The sequence below is a fragment of the Lonchura striata genome, chromosome 8 (genome assembly GCF_050655825.1).
Source record: "Lonchura striata isolate lonStrDom1 chromosome 8, ASM5065582v1, whole genome shotgun sequence".
In the NCBI taxonomy this organism is placed as follows: Eukaryota; Metazoa; Chordata; class Aves; order Passeriformes; family Estrildidae; genus Lonchura; species Lonchura striata.
The window spans coordinates 24329892-24347971 of NC_140710.1; the positions used below are offsets into that span (position 1 = coordinate 24329892).

The 18080-nt window shown below is 43.9% G+C and overlaps 1 protein-coding gene across 3 annotated transcripts in view; it reads right to left on the reverse strand.

Annotated features, from left to right (window-relative positions):
- Positions 1-27: 27 nt before the first annotated feature.
- NIBAN1 (niban apoptosis regulator 1) overlaps positions 28-18080 on the reverse strand; it is a 55851-nt gene continuing 37798 nt past the window's right edge. For 2 of the 3 annotated variants that reach the window (XM_077785504.2, XM_085586598.1), the window contains 9 exons: positions 12918-13033; positions 10535-10639; positions 10278-10440; positions 9301-9488; positions 8902-9063; positions 6819-6929; positions 6158-6265; positions 5176-5287; positions 28-4196 (listed from right to left, as the gene is read on the reverse strand). In XM_077785504.2, coding sequence (XP_077641630.1) covers positions 2539-4196; positions 5176-5287; positions 6158-6265; positions 6819-6929; positions 8902-9063; positions 9301-9488; positions 10278-10440; positions 10535-10639; positions 12918-13033 — 2723 coding nt within the window. In that variant the 3' untranslated portion in view covers positions 28-2538. The remainder of the gene's footprint in view (positions 4197-5175; positions 5288-6157; positions 6266-6818; positions 6930-8901; positions 9064-9300; positions 9489-10277; positions 10441-10534; positions 10640-12917; positions 13034-18080) is intronic. The other variant, XM_085586597.1, reaches the window with a different exon arrangement.

The window sequence follows — 18080 nt, forward strand, 5'->3', positions numbered from 1 at the left end:
ACCCTCACAAAAGCAGCCTCCCGGCAATGGAAGGGAAGAGCGTCTTTATTTCCATGACAAGCGTTTGTACAAAGTTCCAAGCAAATACAATGTGTTTCATGTCCTGGCCCTTCACAGTGGAAACCCCATGGAATTCCACACCCCAGCCCGCTCCCCTCAGGGCGCCCGGCTCCACCAGAGGAGATTTATTACAGTTCACGGTTTGTGGAGGAAACCGCAAGAAAGCAACAGAAACGACAGAATGGGTGCATTATTATAATTTCTCATCAGTGGTCCCACATAACCTTGTAGATTGCTGACCTCTTATAACTAAGCTGTCGCTTCTAACCAACAATTAGAAAAGCACTATATCCATTGGCAAACGGGCAGAAAATGCCCAAAACCGAGAAAAAAGTCCCATGGCCACCAGGAACTGCAATTTAAATTATACAGGCTGAATCTTCTTCATCCTTACCCATCTCACTGGTGAAAAACATCTGAGCATCTGCATCCAGCCATGCAACACACACCACAGGAAAATATTACCCAGATCTAGGCCTGCCACAGAAATAACTCCAAAATTACCATTATGGAAATACTTATGCAAAATGCTCTCTGTACAGATGTATCTAATTCACATCAGAATGAATTAGTTTCCTTTTGCAGGAGGCTGCAGTCCTTTTTGCTGCCATGCAAAAAAAAAGTACTAAAACCCCATCATGTCCCCTAATTTTAGCTTAAAAAGGCTGCTTGCTGCTTAACTCTAGAGCACTTTATAAATTTGAAGTCATTTAACACTCAGTACCAATTAAAAATAGTTAATGATTTGTAAAAGTGAAGCAGCTGACAGTGAAATAACCAATGATTTGTAAAAAAAAAAAAATTGGCTGGCAGTGGTTTCTATGTTTCCAAATTAGTATTTTTGCATGAAATACAAGGAGGAAATGAGTCAAACTACTTCTGCAAGGAAAATGTCTGTGACCTTCATGTTTCCATACCACAGTATGGCTTCTAGAATAAATCGGAACTGCATTTATTTTACTGCAGTGACAGAATAGTTAATCCAGTTACTCAACAAAGTTCCTTCCTCACACAGTACTATTTAGCTGTTCCTCTAGTGTCAATTTTCTGTTAGTATTAAAGAATATTTTGACAGCATTAAAAGACTTTGCACAGTTTGCTGAAGTTAAATGCTAACACATATTATGCTTTGTTATTTCTTCCTGTGTCTTTATGGGCATAGATCCTGCAGTCCTTGCTGCAATTATAGTTAATCTTTGCTATCCTGCACTGTATAACATTCAGAAACAGGCTCAAAACACCAGGCCAGAATTTCAAGGTGCCTTAAACTGACCTCTAAAGTGAGGTCTTGCATTTGAAAGGCCAATTTACTAAAATGCTGGGTTTCATCTCCAAGCTTTTCTGTGCAAAATGAGATGCAAAGGACACATTTAAGCAACTCTGCACCAAGATTATGGCTTGATACAGATCGTGTGCATGACAGCAACTGCCTCATTTTAATAACTGCTTTTGTAATGTAATTCTGCCCTCCAAAATCTAAGCACATGCAAAACAACCTCTGGCTGCCTGTCAGTCCAGTTAACATCTGCATTAGAAATTAGATGCAATGATTCTGGTATTTCACAATTGTTGCCACTTATTACATGATTTCCATACCTAAAAAGGTCTACAGACCTGAGTAACTCAGTGGGAATGGCAGGTCTCAAGATTCTGTATGAAATTGCTGTAAGTGCATCTATTTTATGGTGGGATTTAAACCAGAGAAATGCTGCCTAACAGTTATAGTTATTGTAAACATTCTCTCCCTTCCATAAAACAAAACAAAACAAAACAATAGCCATAAAGTGCTCTGGAAGGCTAAATAACCCCGAAGTGCAGAGTGGGACTGAGAAACCTGCTCCCATACCTTCCCCTTTTTAAATACAGCAATAAGAGAAAAAAAAAATCAGAATTATTTGCTTTTCTTTGATATCTGCCAAAACTTGAAAATAATTAAGTAATCGGTATGCAGAGTTTGCACCACGTGGCTTTTCAGCAATCTACTAAATCAACTATTTGGTTCTGTTTACTACAGAAAAAGTTTTACTACAAAAAAAAGTTTTTGTTTCCTGTATACTGCATGCAAATACTAAAAGCATCCTCGAGTATGTATGTACCAATCACCAGAATCAGAGCGGTACTTGTCAAAACCATGCATTTAAAAATCAAGAGGATCACTAAGAACAGCTAAGTTGTTAAAATAAGTTGATGATAGTCGGGCGTTTGAAGCACTCAGTGGTCACATTTCCAGACTTTTTCTCTAGCTTTAAAAGGGAGCAGATTTGAAGTGGCAGCTGAGATTCCTCAGCAGTAATCTGGTTTTAACCGAAACGAAACCCATCACCCATCCCTCGGGAAGGGATTCGTGGGAAACCTGCAGGAGCTGGGGACACCACAACAAAGCGCATTTCCTCCAGCCCCGACCTCAACAAGTATTCAAAACTGAACAGGGATTACTGGAGTGAACAGGTCCCGCAGGGCTGGGCTGAAAGCTGCTTTCTACCCCTCAGAGTTTTGCTGTGCAGGACCATCTCCTCGGTGTTCTTCTGGGAGGATCGCTTTTCCTCCGGTGCCGTGAATTCCTGAGGGCTGATCTCCCGGCTCCCCCTCTCGCCGCCCGGGCTCCGTGTCTGCCGTGCGCTCTGTCCCGGGCTGCCCCCGGCGCGGCTGCAGGGACACCGGCTCCAGCAGTCCGGGGCCCGGGTTTGCTCTATCCAGGATGGGCACCTCCCTCGTGCCTGCATCTGCAGCAGGGCTCGGAAAGGAGCTCTGTGTCCCACCGTCCTCCAGGACAGCGTGGCTGTCCCCTGTTCCTTCCTTCCCATCCACCGCAATTCCCGTGTGCTCCTCCGGCTGCAACCTCTCGCCTTCCGCACCTGCGTACCACACACTTGGTTTGCTCTCCACCTCTGCCTTTGCCTCCCGAGGCGGAGCCCAGCCCTCCACCAGCCACGGAGCTTGTGCCCCCTTGGGCACGCTCTCTCCCCTCGTACCATCTGTCCCCAGGCTGGCTGAGGATGGTCGCTCCTCCTTGAACTCCACACATTCTGCTGCATCTTCACTCTTCATCTTCTGGCTCACCTGAATTTCTGCCACAGCCACTTCGCTCAACTCGTAGTTCCCATTATGGTGCTCCGGCAACTTCAGCAGCTCACCCTCACAGACCTCCTTTATGTTCTCAGCTGGAGTATCCGCTGGGATCTCAACTGTCAGCATCAGCAAACTCCTTATCTCATTCACGTCATCGGGGGATTTACTACTCTTTTCTTCTGACTGGCTTTCTTTTTCAGGACTAACCCCAAACCCTGCTTTCCCTGTCTTTTCATCCTGGGAAACAATCTTTGTCTCAGTATTCTCACCACTTTCTTTTTTACTATTCCCTTCCAACCCTGTTCCTACTGCATTTTCACTCTGAGATAATGTTCCCATAATTTCATTTTCTACCTTGCTTTCCTTTTCTACACTCCCTAAAATCTCTGCATCTGTTACGCTCTTAGGTGAGAAAGTGAGCTTTATCTCAGAAACTTTTTCCTGTGCTGTGCTTGCTTTCTCAGTGCTGCTGACAGACACAGCAGCCGTTACTGTTTGACTCACTGAAGTCACCTCTTCCTCCACTGCTCCTTCAGGTACCTTCAGTTCTTTTTTAGGGCTGGCTTCAAAATTTTTTACTGCAGTGTCAGTCCCAGAAGCTACTTTTTCCTCCAGAGCTGTTTGTTGTGCCTTGAGTCCTCTCTCAGTGCTCACTACACACTCTGATACATTCTCCATGGCACCTTTTCCCTCTGCAACTCCCTGTTTAATGTGGTCAGCCGAAGGGCACTCCTGTTTGTCACCAACGTCTGTAACAGCCACTGCTTCCCTCCTGCTGGCCTGATCACCAGCTGCACTAACAGAGGTGCCTGCCTCTTTGTCTGGTGACTTTCCCTCATCAGCATCCTTCTCCCACACGATTTTCCCTGTCACAACGAGCGTTTCGTCCCCGTGGCTCTCGGTGTCCGACCCCTCGGCCCGGGGGGCTGCGGGCGCCTTGGCGGGGGTGCCCTGTGCTGACCCCACGGGAGTCCTCAGCTCTGTCAGGCTGGACACGCTCTCGCAGGGCACGTTCAGGTTATCCTCAAACAGGTTGTGCTTCCTCAGAATGGCAGCTTCGTTGATCACTGAATAAAACACAAACACCAAACTGCTTTGGGAAGGCTGACAGAGGCACAGGGAAGAACATACAGTGCTATCCCAAGTTTATGTTGTACATTTTGATATTAAAGTCAACACTAATGTTAATTTTCAGCTTCCTTTTAGTTCACATTTCTTTTCGGGAGATGGAGATTTTATTTTTTGAATAACATCACTTTAGTATTGACCCAAGCACTTCTGAAGCAGAGGACCCACAATGCACAAGGGTAATGCTTCAGTGCAGAAGGATTTACATTGAATATGCCAATAAAAGCATGCTGGTTACAATTATTATACTGCTGTTTTGGAAGAGGAGTGCCTATGGTCTGTGAAAACATCCTGTGTAGTACATTTGCTTGTCTTTTATCCAGGGCAGAGACAGACAGGCACATATAGAGAGATACAAGTAAAGTATTAATAGATATACATATATATGTAGTATTTATTAAGAATAGTCTCATTTTCTGACACAGAAGCAGAAAGATCTGCAAGGAGTACTGCACTGGCATCAGTGAGTACTGGAAACTGCATCCAGCAGTTATTTTCATTTGAGAAAATTAATCTCTGTTACCATTAGTCTTTGAAATTCTCTTAGTCTTGCAATTGGCATAGTCTTTTCATTTAGTCATCACCAAACCTGTACAAGTAAGGATAGAATTTCCCTCCTTGGCCCAGGGAACTGAGATCAAATGAAGTTGCCATAATTACATTTTGTTAGAAAAAGGCTTGTGCCAAGCCATCACTCTTAACTTCCATGGATTTAGTAAAGCTGCCCCATAACTCAGATTTTAGGGCTTGCAACACATTTTCAAGCGAGCCAAATGAAAAAACACTGTAGGGACGTAACCACCAGTGCTGGAGAAAGCAGGACAGGAACAGCCAGGTGAGGCTCTGGGAAGCTCTGAAGGAGCAGCTCATGGGCCACAGGCTGCAATGTTATTCCTGTCACCTCAGAAATGTTCTCACCTTTTAGGGCCTCTTCAAGCAGTGTCTGATGTAAAATCTCTTCATACACGTTCTCTACTTGGATCACACTTGTGTAATCAGCAAAAATGTACTGCTCGTATCTCTGCAGCTCCTGTGCAGGTAGGGGAGAAAGGAACAGATGGAGAAAACTGAGGGATTCTGAGTCCTACTGCAACCAAATAGCTCAGAGATGCCATGGAGCAGGTCTTGCAACACGCCGTGACAGCTCCTGGGGTGCACTGTTTGAACTATGACTCCATGAGCTACGTGTGTCCACAATCAATTATGTACCTACCAAACATAATTACTTACCTGCAGTACAACCACAGTTAAAAGCACTACATATCACTGCCTGCTGAAACAAACAGCTGCTGAGGAAATGCCTCACAACCTGTTTGTCCAAGAAGGCAAATCCACGGTGCACAGGAGACGCGGGGTTGGTTTTGTTTTTCTAATAGGTGTGTAACACTTTGAGCTCACTGATTTATACCCATCAGGCTGTCTAACTGAATCACTATCATCAAGCAGCTGCTTGGTGGTCTATAAAAAGTAAATTAAGTGACCTCTGACCACTTCTAGAAGAGGCACCTACATAAATCACCTGGAGGTTTTCAAGTAAAAGGTCAGGACTTGGCAGGTCTTGTCAGCTGTACCACACTTTGGCTTCTAGAGCTGGCTGCTCATTTCTGCAGAGGCACAAATACAAAAGGCTGGTGGGAAACTAAATAGAAAGGGTTGTGGAAGTTTGCTCCATCACTGCTTCCTCTGTGACAGAGACATGAGGTACCTGCACATATTCTAGGTGATAAAATGCTCGTCCCTGTGCTGCACACCTACCCAACCCATGACGTGGCAAATCTAAGCACTGAGCACGCAGGAGATCTGCAAACAGCCTGACAGTGTTAAGGAATTACTACCAAGGTGCTGTTCCTCCCCTGCCTTCCATTTTTGTTTTTTGAGGTTTTTAGTCACAGATACCTACTGGTTTGCATGTTGAAGCCAGTGTCTTCTGCATTGTGGGCAAGGTAATCTGCACCAGTGCCTCTTGGAATATCATCTTGCGGATGGTGCTGCTGTCATAGTCATATTGCTGCCAAAACACACAGAAAGAAACAAGCCCATGCGTGCCTGGGGTTATTCACCACTCCCACAGGGAACTGCTCCTGTCAGCCCGTAGCTGCCGCATCAGGGCACACAGGGGTTGGAATGGCCACACAGGTTAGTCCAGCTTCTACAAAATCACTCTAAAATCTACTGTTCTGGGATCTCTTTTGCTTCTTTTAGGCTAGAAACATCCCCCAGCTGCCCTCCCCAGGCGTTTCAGCACTGCATTTTCAGAGAGTAACAAATCCTAGTGCAGGCTAATTACAAAGTTAATTTAAAATTATTTATGCAGATCCACAGCATATTAATAATCTGATTTACCTACAATTTAAGGGACTGCACATGCAAATACTTTTATAAGTGTCTGTCCAGAACTAGGTTTTATCCCCCAAATGGGCAGTTTTGCTAAGTGCCACTAAATCAGTATTTTCAGCTGGATGGTAAAAGCTTATCCTCTTTCAAATATTGAGGTACATTAATATAAAATATATTCTCTGCTTCCAGAAAGGCAGCCTGCAAATGTGCTACATGACATTTACCTTCAGCACTCTCAGCTTGACTTTTTCAATGGTTGTTGCAACTTTGGCCGAGTCTGCCTGGTGGCTTGGAGAGAACAACTGCTCAAAAGTATAAACTGCATTTTCCATCAGCTAAAAATAGTAAGTAGAAAAAAATCTGTTAAAGATCAGTAACATCAAATTCCTGCAAACATGTTAAGTGCAACTGTTAATTTAAATTGTATTTCTGAGAAGGTGCTCTGAAGAGCACTGAAATGCTGCAATAAATAAATTAAATTAAAGCTGTGGTATCATTATCATGCTGTCCCAGCTTTCTTGTACAGATTTGATCTCATGTCACCACCAAAACTGATAGTGGCAGAGCCAAAATGTTGAATTGATTATCCATGTATACAGACCATAGTCAAAACTCATTATCCCTAATGGGAAGACTCCCATTGACTTCTATCATTAATAAAAAATATTTAATCATACTGCACATCATTTTAATTATAATACAAATAAATAATCAGCAAAAATCACACAGAGTGCAATAATTTCTCTCAGAATTATGCTAAACTGGCATTTACAATATTTTCAGCTTATCATTAAGAATATTATGCCCCTACTCTGAAGATATTTCAGACAAACAGTTCTGCAAGCGGTAATTGAGTCTATCTAATGAGGCTTTGCATTTTCTTTAGGTGTTCCCATTCAAATAGTAACATTTTCTTATTGGAAAAGTACAGGGAGATAAGCAGGGGGGGGCATTCCTTCAGCCAGTTGAGTACCGTGCTCCCAGATTGCCTGAATTGGCCACTAGAGGATGCCAAGCTCCCAAAGCAAGGAATCCTGCTCCACCCGAGGTACATTTTAGCCAAATACTACACCAACACACGTGTCTGATTTCACTTATTTATGAAATAAACAACGTCCATGGAAAAACAGGGAAACTACAATATTTTTATGAGGAAAATACAAGTCTCTTAAAGAGGAAGATGCAACAATAGCATGTTTAGAACTCCTGCTATAATTTATTTCTTGTTAATTTTGACTCATATTCTGTTCAGAAAAAAACGACCTCTTGGTTGATATGGAATTTATTTTCTGTCTACTTCTTTGTCTTGACTCATGGTCTTCACTCAGTGAAATACACTTTATTTGACAGCATTTTGGAATGGTCCCCCCTGAAAGACCCAGACATGAAATCAGAATTTTATTTCTGAGTAATTCCTTGGCTGCTGGTCCTGGCTGTACTCAGAAGAGCTGCTTTTAGGAAAACCCTATTCTAGCCCTGTCCTAGACACTTGTTTTCCATATTCATAACTTCCACTCCATAGATCTGGACCAGCTCCATTTCACAAGATTACTGAGCAGATTAGTACATTTCCCAAATACAGATTAAAATCACAGGGTTCAATTTAGAGCTCCAAAGCCAAATCTGCCTTGTGATCTGGCAACTGGAATCAGTCTGCTGGCCAGCTCCTCAGAGACTTCTGGCCAGGCATCCAGGAGGAGTCCAGGCAAAGCAGAGTAATAGCCTGTACCAACACACACAAGAGGGGACAAAGAGGTGGAGCTCAGTTTTCATCTGGAACGATACTGTCACCTCCACCACTGCCCTGAAAGGTGAGGCTGGATAAAGCACCTACACCCTGAAATGTTGTCTGTCTCCAAGTTTCTAACATTAATTGCTTTACTTTATATTAGTGAGAAAATCAACTACCAAGGAGAAGACATTCCAGTTTGGTAAAACACATTTAACACCCTTCTTGAAAAATCGAGCCCTGAGAAAAGGAATCAGGTGAATTTTAGCCATCCCACTAATTATACACACAACTTTCTTGGGTGGTGAGACACTGGGAATTCAGAACCTGAAAGTTCAGGGGAACAGATGATCCATCCAAAATTTTCATGCCTTGCTGAATGACACACACACACACAGAGTCTTGCAAATAAAAGTTTCAAGCAGCTTCTAGCTGGTTTTCTCAGGTTTTGTTACCTGTACCTTGTCTGAGAGACACTCTGGGGCTCTTTCACAGCTTTTATCAAGATTACTTTGAAGCAGATTAGCAGGACAAACCTAACCTGTTCTCCCAGGAGGAAAAACTGGATCTTACAGTACCTCTTGCATGAAGTTCTGTGTCCTCTGAATCACAAAATCGATGTGATAGACCTTGAAGCGACTCTTGAGGTCCTGCAGGAGCTCCTGCAGCAGGTTCACCTTCAGATAGCAGGGCTCCATTTTCACCGAGTTGAAGGGCAGGGTCATGAGCTGGTCCACATTCTGCATTCCCATGCAGGTTGAGAGAAAGTAACCAGAGGTGAATTTTTAATAGAGAATGTAACAATTTGGCTTTAACCCAAATTCTGGTATCTGCACACCATTTGTACAAATACCACAAGACTTTGTAAATGACAAAACCAGGTGCTCACGTGCTTCCACCTGGGAAAGCAAATCCTGCTGCCAGCCAGGGTCTAGTCAAGAACAACCTTGTGCTGATGCAAAGGCTCCTTGTCTTACCTCCTTTAGCCTGGTCATGTCATTGGTCTTCTGGAAGTCCTGGATGATTTCATTCACTTCCTTATCAAAAAGCGCGCGCACTTCCGTGAATCCGGAACTGACGGGGCCCATGAGCTCCTCCAGGATGGAGGCGAGGAATGGCTGGATATTCTCTGTGCAGCACTTCTGGGCAGGCTCAGAAACACTGGCTGGAGGGTCACACAGGACAACAGTTGCATTTAGAGACATTGAAAGAAGTAATTGGAACTTATTGCTTTACAGTGAATTTAATGGTTTTGCATTTTTCCCTGGAGTCACACCACCACAGAGGTGATGAGGGTGTGAAAGGAGTTCACAGCTTTATGAGTGACACTGAAAACTCTTGTCTCAAGCTTCACCTAAGCAAACACTGGCAACTAGGGGACTGTGAGGGAGAGGAAAGGGCAGGTCTTGGTATGATTACCAGCTATTGATTTATTTATTTATTTGCCAGCTTAAGCAACACCAACATTTTGCCTGTTCTTTACATTCCTTTTTATATTCATAACAAAATTATGATTACTTTACATTAAATAAAAGCCACTTAAGAAGCCCTTTGGCTTCAATATTCTTTGAAAGCCCGTAGACTTGTCACATAACCAGAACCTGGTTTTGTGGTACATTCCTAGAGAACAGGTCTTTTCATTATGCTCATGTGACCTGTATCTTCACTAAGACTGTATAATTGAAAATGAAAGCGGAAGGAACAATTCTGATCAGGATACTCAAAATCTGTCAGCTCCAATTTGAGAAGGCCTGGTATTTTCGCAGACACAATGGCCACAGGTATCTTTTCCCATCAAAGGCAGCAGAGGCTCATTTCTGTTCTGAAAATTGGTGTCTCCAGTTTGATTTCTCAAAACACAACAAGGATTTCAATCAAGCACATCTGGAAATTTGAGCAACACAATGGGAAACATTGGAGAATTGCTCCAAAGCACAGCTGTTCCTCCACTAACCTTTGATTTTTCCAGCTAGGAAGTTCTTGGAGCTCAGAATCTGATCCATGTCTGAACGAATGGTCCCTTCAAGAGTTTTTACAAATTCTCTACATTCTTCTTTCAAGGTATTTAATCCTTCTGCCACCTCCTGCTGGACTAAGCCATAGGTTTCCTCTACAATCTGGACACAAATCAGATTGAGAAGCGGAGATCAGAACCAGCACCCACAGAGAGCTGCTATGAGCAACAGCTTCTCTGCAAGGGTCAGTCCTTACCCCAAACCAAGCCCGTTTCCTATCATTCCTCTTTCCCTTCATTTTAGGCAGGATCATTGTCTGGAGGTTAGGCAGCAGCTCCTCCATCACCAGGTTGCTCAGGATCTGTAGGGTCAGGAGATGAAAATGGCAAGTTCACACCCTGTTCTTGAGCTGAAGGCTGAGCACTGCAGCACAGAGCGATGTGTGCAGGCAGTGGCTCAGCTGTCCCTCCCTTCCAGCTGCCAGGAATTACCCACAGAGGCTCTGCAGTCTCTCTGCCTAGATTTGAACTGCAACTCCTTCCTTACCTGTCCCACTCAAATGTACCAAATAAATATGCAAGACTTAATATACATCTGATTTTGGGAGTCTCCCATGTTTTTGTTTATGGACACTGTCTCTGGCCTGAGAAAGCTCCACCAACAGCCCAGCACAGTCCACATTCAGGATCACATCCCTGCTGTACCCACCTTCTAGCTGAGCTAATACAGAGTGCAAAAATACCCCTCAACTTTCCATTTTCATCATGCCAGGACTTTTTCATTCATGTCCGTGCTCCCAGACACTGCACCTCATGTATTAAAGCTGCCAGAAAGATTTGAGGCATGCACCAACACCAGCAGAAGGAAAAGGCAGGAACTAGAGCAGCACAACTAAAGGATTCTGACTGCAGCCCAGTGTAAAACAGGGCATAAACAGCCCCTATGGAAATACAACTCTCAATACCTACTGTAATATACCTCGAATATACCTCAAATATGCAATACACTTTTATTGTAGCTTCATTTAAGTACTTATAGATAATGCCACAGCAGCACTTCAGCACTGCTGACTCAAATGTCTGCAAAAGCAATTCACTAATTCAGGTCCTAATGGCTCCCTTGAAAAAGATCTCGTGAATAACCCAAACAATCATAAATAATAAATGTGACAACAGACGAGATAGATTTAAAAGCCAAGGGAAAGGCATGAAGCTGTGTCAGGGGAGGGTTAGGCTGGCTGTCAAGGAAAGGTTCTTCCCCAGAGGGTGCTGGACACTGCCCAGGCTCCCCAGGGAATGGGCACAGCCCCAAGGCTGCCAGAGCTCCAGGAACTTTTGGACAACGCTCCCAGGGATGCACAGGGTGGAATTGCTGGGGTTTTTGTGCAAGGCCAGGAGCTGGACTGGATGGTCCCTGTGAGTCCCTTTCAGTTCAGGATATTCTGTGATTCCACAACTTTATATTGTGAAGAATCTTGAGTTCTCTGGGAACATTTTTAAGGCATTGGTGGATCTTCCCTCAGGTGCCCCGGCTCGTGCTCCCACTCCAGCCATGCTGCAGTCCCAGTGTGAGCTGACACTGCAGAGAGTCAGCCATCACAAATGAGTGTCAGCAAATACATTTCTTCACATTCTGCAAGGACTTTCACAGCAACAAATTTCAGCCTACTTGCTCCAAACCACTCACTTAGCTTGGATATTTGCCTAAAATAATTATTATGTTTGGTCCAAGCAGGCCATGAGAACACACTATAGTTACAGAATAAATTATTGCTAAGAAGATAATAGTGGAACTAGGTTGGATGTCTTCTGATTACAGCTCTCTTGAGACATATGGGTTATGAGTAAGATGTTGGCAAGCAATAGGAAAAATAAAACATAAAATGAACTAGCACTATAATAGCTCCATAATATGAAGGAGGAGGGGAGAATAGAAAAACCCTCATGTAACTCCTTAAAGTAAGCATTTATTATCAGATGTTAGCAGAGAACTTCAATCACTGACATGTTGGCAATGGGAAAGACACTGTTTATAGATTTTTCTCCAGATTCCACATTTCTCAGAATTTCAAAGGTAGGCTTCTTCTAAAACAATAATCTGGTTCCTTAAAACAAATCACTCTCCTTAAGGTTTTTTCCGTTTTCCCAAAGTAAGACAGATTTCATCAAGGAAAACAGCTGGCAGTTGGCACTAAAGTAAACACGTAAACATTTGTTGCTGAGTGCTCAGTGTTTGGAAAAAAAGTATAAATCAGGGTGTAAATAATGCCCTAGAAGTCATGTGGAGTAATGCCAGTGGGGTTGTGGGGCAATCTCAGCTCCATGAGTGCTCCAAAGCCAGGTGCCCAAGTATGGACCCAGACCCTGGGCTTAGCATTTCTTCTCTGCAGAACTGAAGTACACAGATTTTTGGTGTTTAAGTGTAACTGTTACTCTACAAGACTCTGTTTCAGAAGTTTTTATTTAAAAAGAATTATCACTTACATATGAGTAAGAGATGTCTTAAAATCTCAGGTATTTCTGTCTACTAAATTTTCTTTTTTTAAGATGCTGTTTTAGCCAAAAGAATTTATAATCTTCACTACCCTCAGAGCTGCCATACCCAAAACCAAAAACCCCATCAGGAATATATTCTTTTACCTCTTTTTCGTTGCCAGTTATCATTTCCCATGTGCCATAGTGGCCCTTCTCCTGACGGAAGAACTGAATGGCCTCTAAGAACGCCTCCACTTCATATGTGGTCTGTTTGAGAAAGTCTGGAGAAAACAAAAAGTAACATAAACTATTTACCCAGAAATAATCTTTACAAATAACCATCATTTTCTGAGCCATTTCCCACTCCACATGCATCTAGCAGTAATATTTTTAAATAATTTACTAAGCCCGGATGCCTGGAGGCCTTGGGTGTTCACTAAGATTTAGAAATGCATTAACATAGGAAAGCTCATTCCTTACCTTCACACCTGTGAGCAATGTAAGGTGGCACACAGGGAGACTGACAGCATGTGGCAGGGCCAACAGCTGGGAATTCTTTTTCCTTAGTTTACAATAATGGCAGGCAGCTTATTGGATAAATTGCTAAATCCTGAATTAACATTCCCCAATAATGTTTCAGTTCCTTTGTTTTGTTAAAAAACTGATGATCAAGATGGTTTTTCATGGATATACAACAAAACAGACCTCAACAAAGAAAGCACCATACTTGTACCATTTAAGAACAAAAACTCCTTACAAGATAATTCTGATTTCCCTAAATATTTCAGGAATATTCAACCAGAGCTCTGGAATATCTGGTTATTGTGCAAGGCCACTTCTGCCAGATGGGAGCTCTTCCTGAGAACAGTGTGGTGGCCTGGGGACACCTTGGCCTCAGAACAGAGTGAAGCAGAGTGGCTGCTTGGCAAACCTGAGTGAAAAAAGCATCCCCAAACACTTCAGCGACTGAAGTGCTGTATCTTCACTATCAGAGCATCAGGATTACTATCTTGTAGGAAAACAAAGCCACAAAAGCTATGTTTTCCTTAGTAATCCCCTCTCCAAGATTATCTCCTGCAGCCTGAGGAGCTGAAGTGCTGTTGTGCACGCTGAGAACAAAGGAGGGAAGAACAAGAATGTTGATTGTCTCGAAGGGAATTATGCTGCTTTAGAAGGTACTGATACATGCAAACAATTGTGATGAGAAGAGTCAGGAGTAAGTCCTCAAGCCTTGCTTGTCAAGCAACACTTCTTTGGGCTTGTTCATGAAACTGCTCAAGAGAGAAGCTTTACAGGAGCCTTGCATAAATGCCAAGGGCAATGCAGGGATTAGAGAAATTATGGGAAACGTGGAGGATTAACACCACAGTAATACCTGAAGTATCTCCTCCATGCACTTTAACAAAAACAAGTGCTACAGAAACCTACAATTAACTTCATCAGGGCTTTGTCCTTGAAGCTTGAAAACAGCTTGAAAACTGCATGGTTTTTGATCTTCTCAGAGCCCAAATGTCAACATTTGCCCTTTCAGAGTTTCACCTGGCTGCAATGACTGCAGGAAGGTTTGTTAAACACAATGAGGGGCAATAAACACTCTCTCAGTGCCACTCTCTTGATACTGTTCTTCATCTGCAGATATTTGGAGACCCAAAGACATCACACAGACTTTCCAAGCTCATACAATGATCCAACAAAAAAAAATCAGCCAGGTAAAACCCCAACCCTACTTTCACTGCTGCCTCCAGGATTTATAGCATTTGTCACAGCACATCATAAACCAGTATTAGTTTTGAGTCAGGCTGTTCAGTGCTGAGAGAACATCCTCTGACCACAGTTTTAATGAAAGAATGGAGGGTTCCACCTGACCAACTGAGGTGGAACATTGCATTCAAAAACTTTTGTCCTCCCACAATAAAACTGAGACGATTTTCATGAGAAGAGGGCCTGTTTTAGCTGCAGGGAGGGAAAACTGCAACTCCCACAGCCCTCCAATCATGACTCACATGTTTTCCTCCTTCACAGCTGTGCTCCCTCCTAACCCAAAGGGACAACAGACCACCCAAGAGGCTGGATCTTGGAGCTGCTGAGATGGTGACGCATCAGTGCTGACAGGAGTCTGCCCTCTAAGATCATCAAGTTTTAAATCCATGCTCAAGGGAGTATTCTCTCTCTGTTCTGACTGTCCCCAGGCCTGTACTGTAGTGGGAAGAAGGTGCTAAAAATCCAAGAATGATTCATTTGAATAGCTCATGGGACAAACATTAAACTGTAAGGGCCATAAAATCCCAATCCCACATTCTTTCCTATGCCAGTAAACACAGGACACAAACACAATCATGGCAGTCTTGCTACAAAAACAACTCCAAGCAGAAAGAAAGCTTTATCCTTCAAGGCTGCTTCAATTGCTTAATTTAGGCAATTTCATTCTCACTTTCCATAGGAGGAAAAGATTGCCTCAGTGATAAGGCTTTGAACAAGTAGATCCATCCAGTGCCGGGCTGTGCAGAAGCTGCTGGCGAGGCACACGAGACAGAGGCACATTCATGGACAGGGCTCAAGAAAAGGGAATTGTGCCCAGCTGAAAGGAGCTGCCACACACATTCTGCACGACCTCAGTGGGGCAGAGCCAGCGTTCTGCCCATCCCACCCAACAGTCCATGGAAAGGCTGGAGGAGGGTGGTGGCTTGGCAGCCACAGCAAGGCCAGGGAAACAAGGGCTGGGCTGTTGGGGGAGCCCCGCTGGCGTGCGAGGGAGCAGCTGGGCCCTGGGCCATGGCAGCAGAGCTGCAGCTGCAAACGGGGCAGGTGGCAAAGCCCAGTGGTGCCAGGGACGAGTGTTCACTGAGGGGAAGCACAATGGGTGCTCCCCTCTCCTGAAGCCCTCACAGGGGCTTCCCCTCGGCCATCCTGGCCCCTGTCCTGGATGATCCATGTGTCCTGCTGGTTGTATGGAGGGGAGCAGCTTAGGGCAGCTTGGTGCAGTGCCTGCTGCAGTATTCCTTACCCAAATCTCACACAAAGCCAGAAAGGTTACTGAGTGTTCTCCAGCAAAAGGCCAGTGAGGCTTTACAGACTGATACTGTGTGTTTAATCCAGGATGCCTTGCACTTGGAAAATAGCCCAAGCATCTTCTCCAGATGCTAATGAACATAACATCCCTTATGTGTGGAGATTAAAACAAAATTCTGCTTGTTCTGTTTAATTTTAAACAAAAGAAAACCTACCTAGAGACTCAACATATCCAAGCATAGAGCCCAATTTCAATAACAGATATTGCTAACCACAGATTTCTTTTATAAATGCAAGAGTAACTGCTATAAAGCTCCCTTTAACTCTGGGAGATGGAAGGACAACTTTATAAATTTTCCCAAACTTGCACATGTCTCAATGGTATGGCTCAATTTGTTCAGGACTGCAGAAAGCTTTCTGGGAAGGAAGTAGCTTCTATGCAGTGAGTAATTTCTCTTTTAAAAAACATAATTATGTCAAACATTAAGCGATCAAAATGACACCCAGAGGACCAGGCTACTGGACACCCTCTGAGAGCACCTGCACGTGGCGAAGAGGGTCCTGGTCCCAGTCTCAGCTGCCTCCCATGATTGGGCTGCCCTGGGAATGGCAGCCTTCCAACAGGCTGCCCCGGGCTGTGAGCTGCTCTTCTGTCCCTTGGCAGGTGAATGTTTGGGGAGTGATGAGCAAATCTTCATTCCCAAGGTCCTGTGGGCTCTCCCAGCCCTGTCCATGGCAGGACAGATGCCCCCTTGGAGATGGACATGGCTACAGCCCCTCAAGACAGGCTTTCCATAACACTTCCTGTGCATCCAACGACAGCAGCAGGAATTAACTGCTCTCATGGATTTGATCTCATCCACAGCCACAGATCAGCTGGTCTTACACCAGTCAGAACACTGGAGAGCTCTGTGCAAGAACTTGTGCAGATGGACCTCCTTACCAGAGAGGCTGAGTGTTCCAGCTGCCTTTGGCTCAAACTGATGAGCAGCAAATCCAGATTAATGTGATATCTGCATTTGAACATTCCAGTTCAAACTGTGCATCTGTCTGTACTGCACACTGCTCCCTTGGTGCTGCTGGTGAGGAGGTTTAATCACTCAGATGATGTTTTTTCTTAATTACAAGCAAAGGAGGAGGCCATTATAACATTGGCATAGCTGTTAAAAAGTGATTATTTCCACATCACATTTAAACTGTCCCTCTGAACAATAACTGTCCCTAATGTCACTTGGGGACATGGTTTAATGGTGAAACCATGGCTGGGTTAATGGTTGAACTCAGCTGCAATCCAGTAACAGTGAAGGGGTCTACTGACTATGGATAAAGTGCTTTACCAAAGTGAGCTCCACCAGAAGAATAAGCCTCAGCCTTCTGGCTGACATTTCACACAAAGCTGAGGCCCAAAGACATAGGTGAACAAGTGTTAAGCCAGCATCCAGAAGTGTGAGCTCACAGAGCACAGGTTTTAATTAAAGAAATGCTGACTTGGTCATAACGCACTTCAACTGACCACCAAAACTCAGGAGCAATCCACCCTGGCTTCATCTGCTTCCTGCAGCATCCCAGCCAGATTCTGCATGCAGGGAATATCATTTATATGATCCTGGAATTCTTTCTTCAGGTAACTAATTGATATTAGCAATGTGGCACCCAGTGATGGCTGTTTTTGTAGGAGATGATCATGTCAGGGCCCACAGGCCTTGCTGGGCTCACCAGCCTCAGGAACTGCAGCTCTCTCTTCCCAACACAAGACATTCACAACCAATACAAAAAACTCATGACTTTTTAGTTCCCCCCTACAAGCAGGGCCCATGAATATCCTCTTAAATCATTCCAAGTGACAGGCTTTGGACAAACACTGGAGAAGGCAGGACAACAATCACTGGAAGGAGATGAAGATGACCAAAGAGTTCAGTCTGGTGGCCTTTCACTGAGGAGGAGAATGTCACTTACTAATAATTTTTGGAATATGATAAATGAGTAAAAAACTGCATTTGATTTTAGGTGATCTCACAATATTATTTTGTTGCTTCCTCATCCATTTGAAGGAGAGCTGACTCTGGTGAAGGTAGTGCCAAAGCATCTCACATAACTCCTTCTTGTTGGTCACTTTATAGAGCCTTTTTCTGGGACACAAAAATCTCAGTACAGATATTGGTGCAGGGCCTTCCTTCTTGTGATGTTACAAATAGATAGCAAGAGGCAGACAAAGAAGTGTTTTGAATTTGAAGTGCAGTCTCAAAAGCTGGTGATTCCACCCCTTCATTTCCACTAGACACTGCTGCCCTCAAGAGAATAGATTTCATGCTAAGAAAT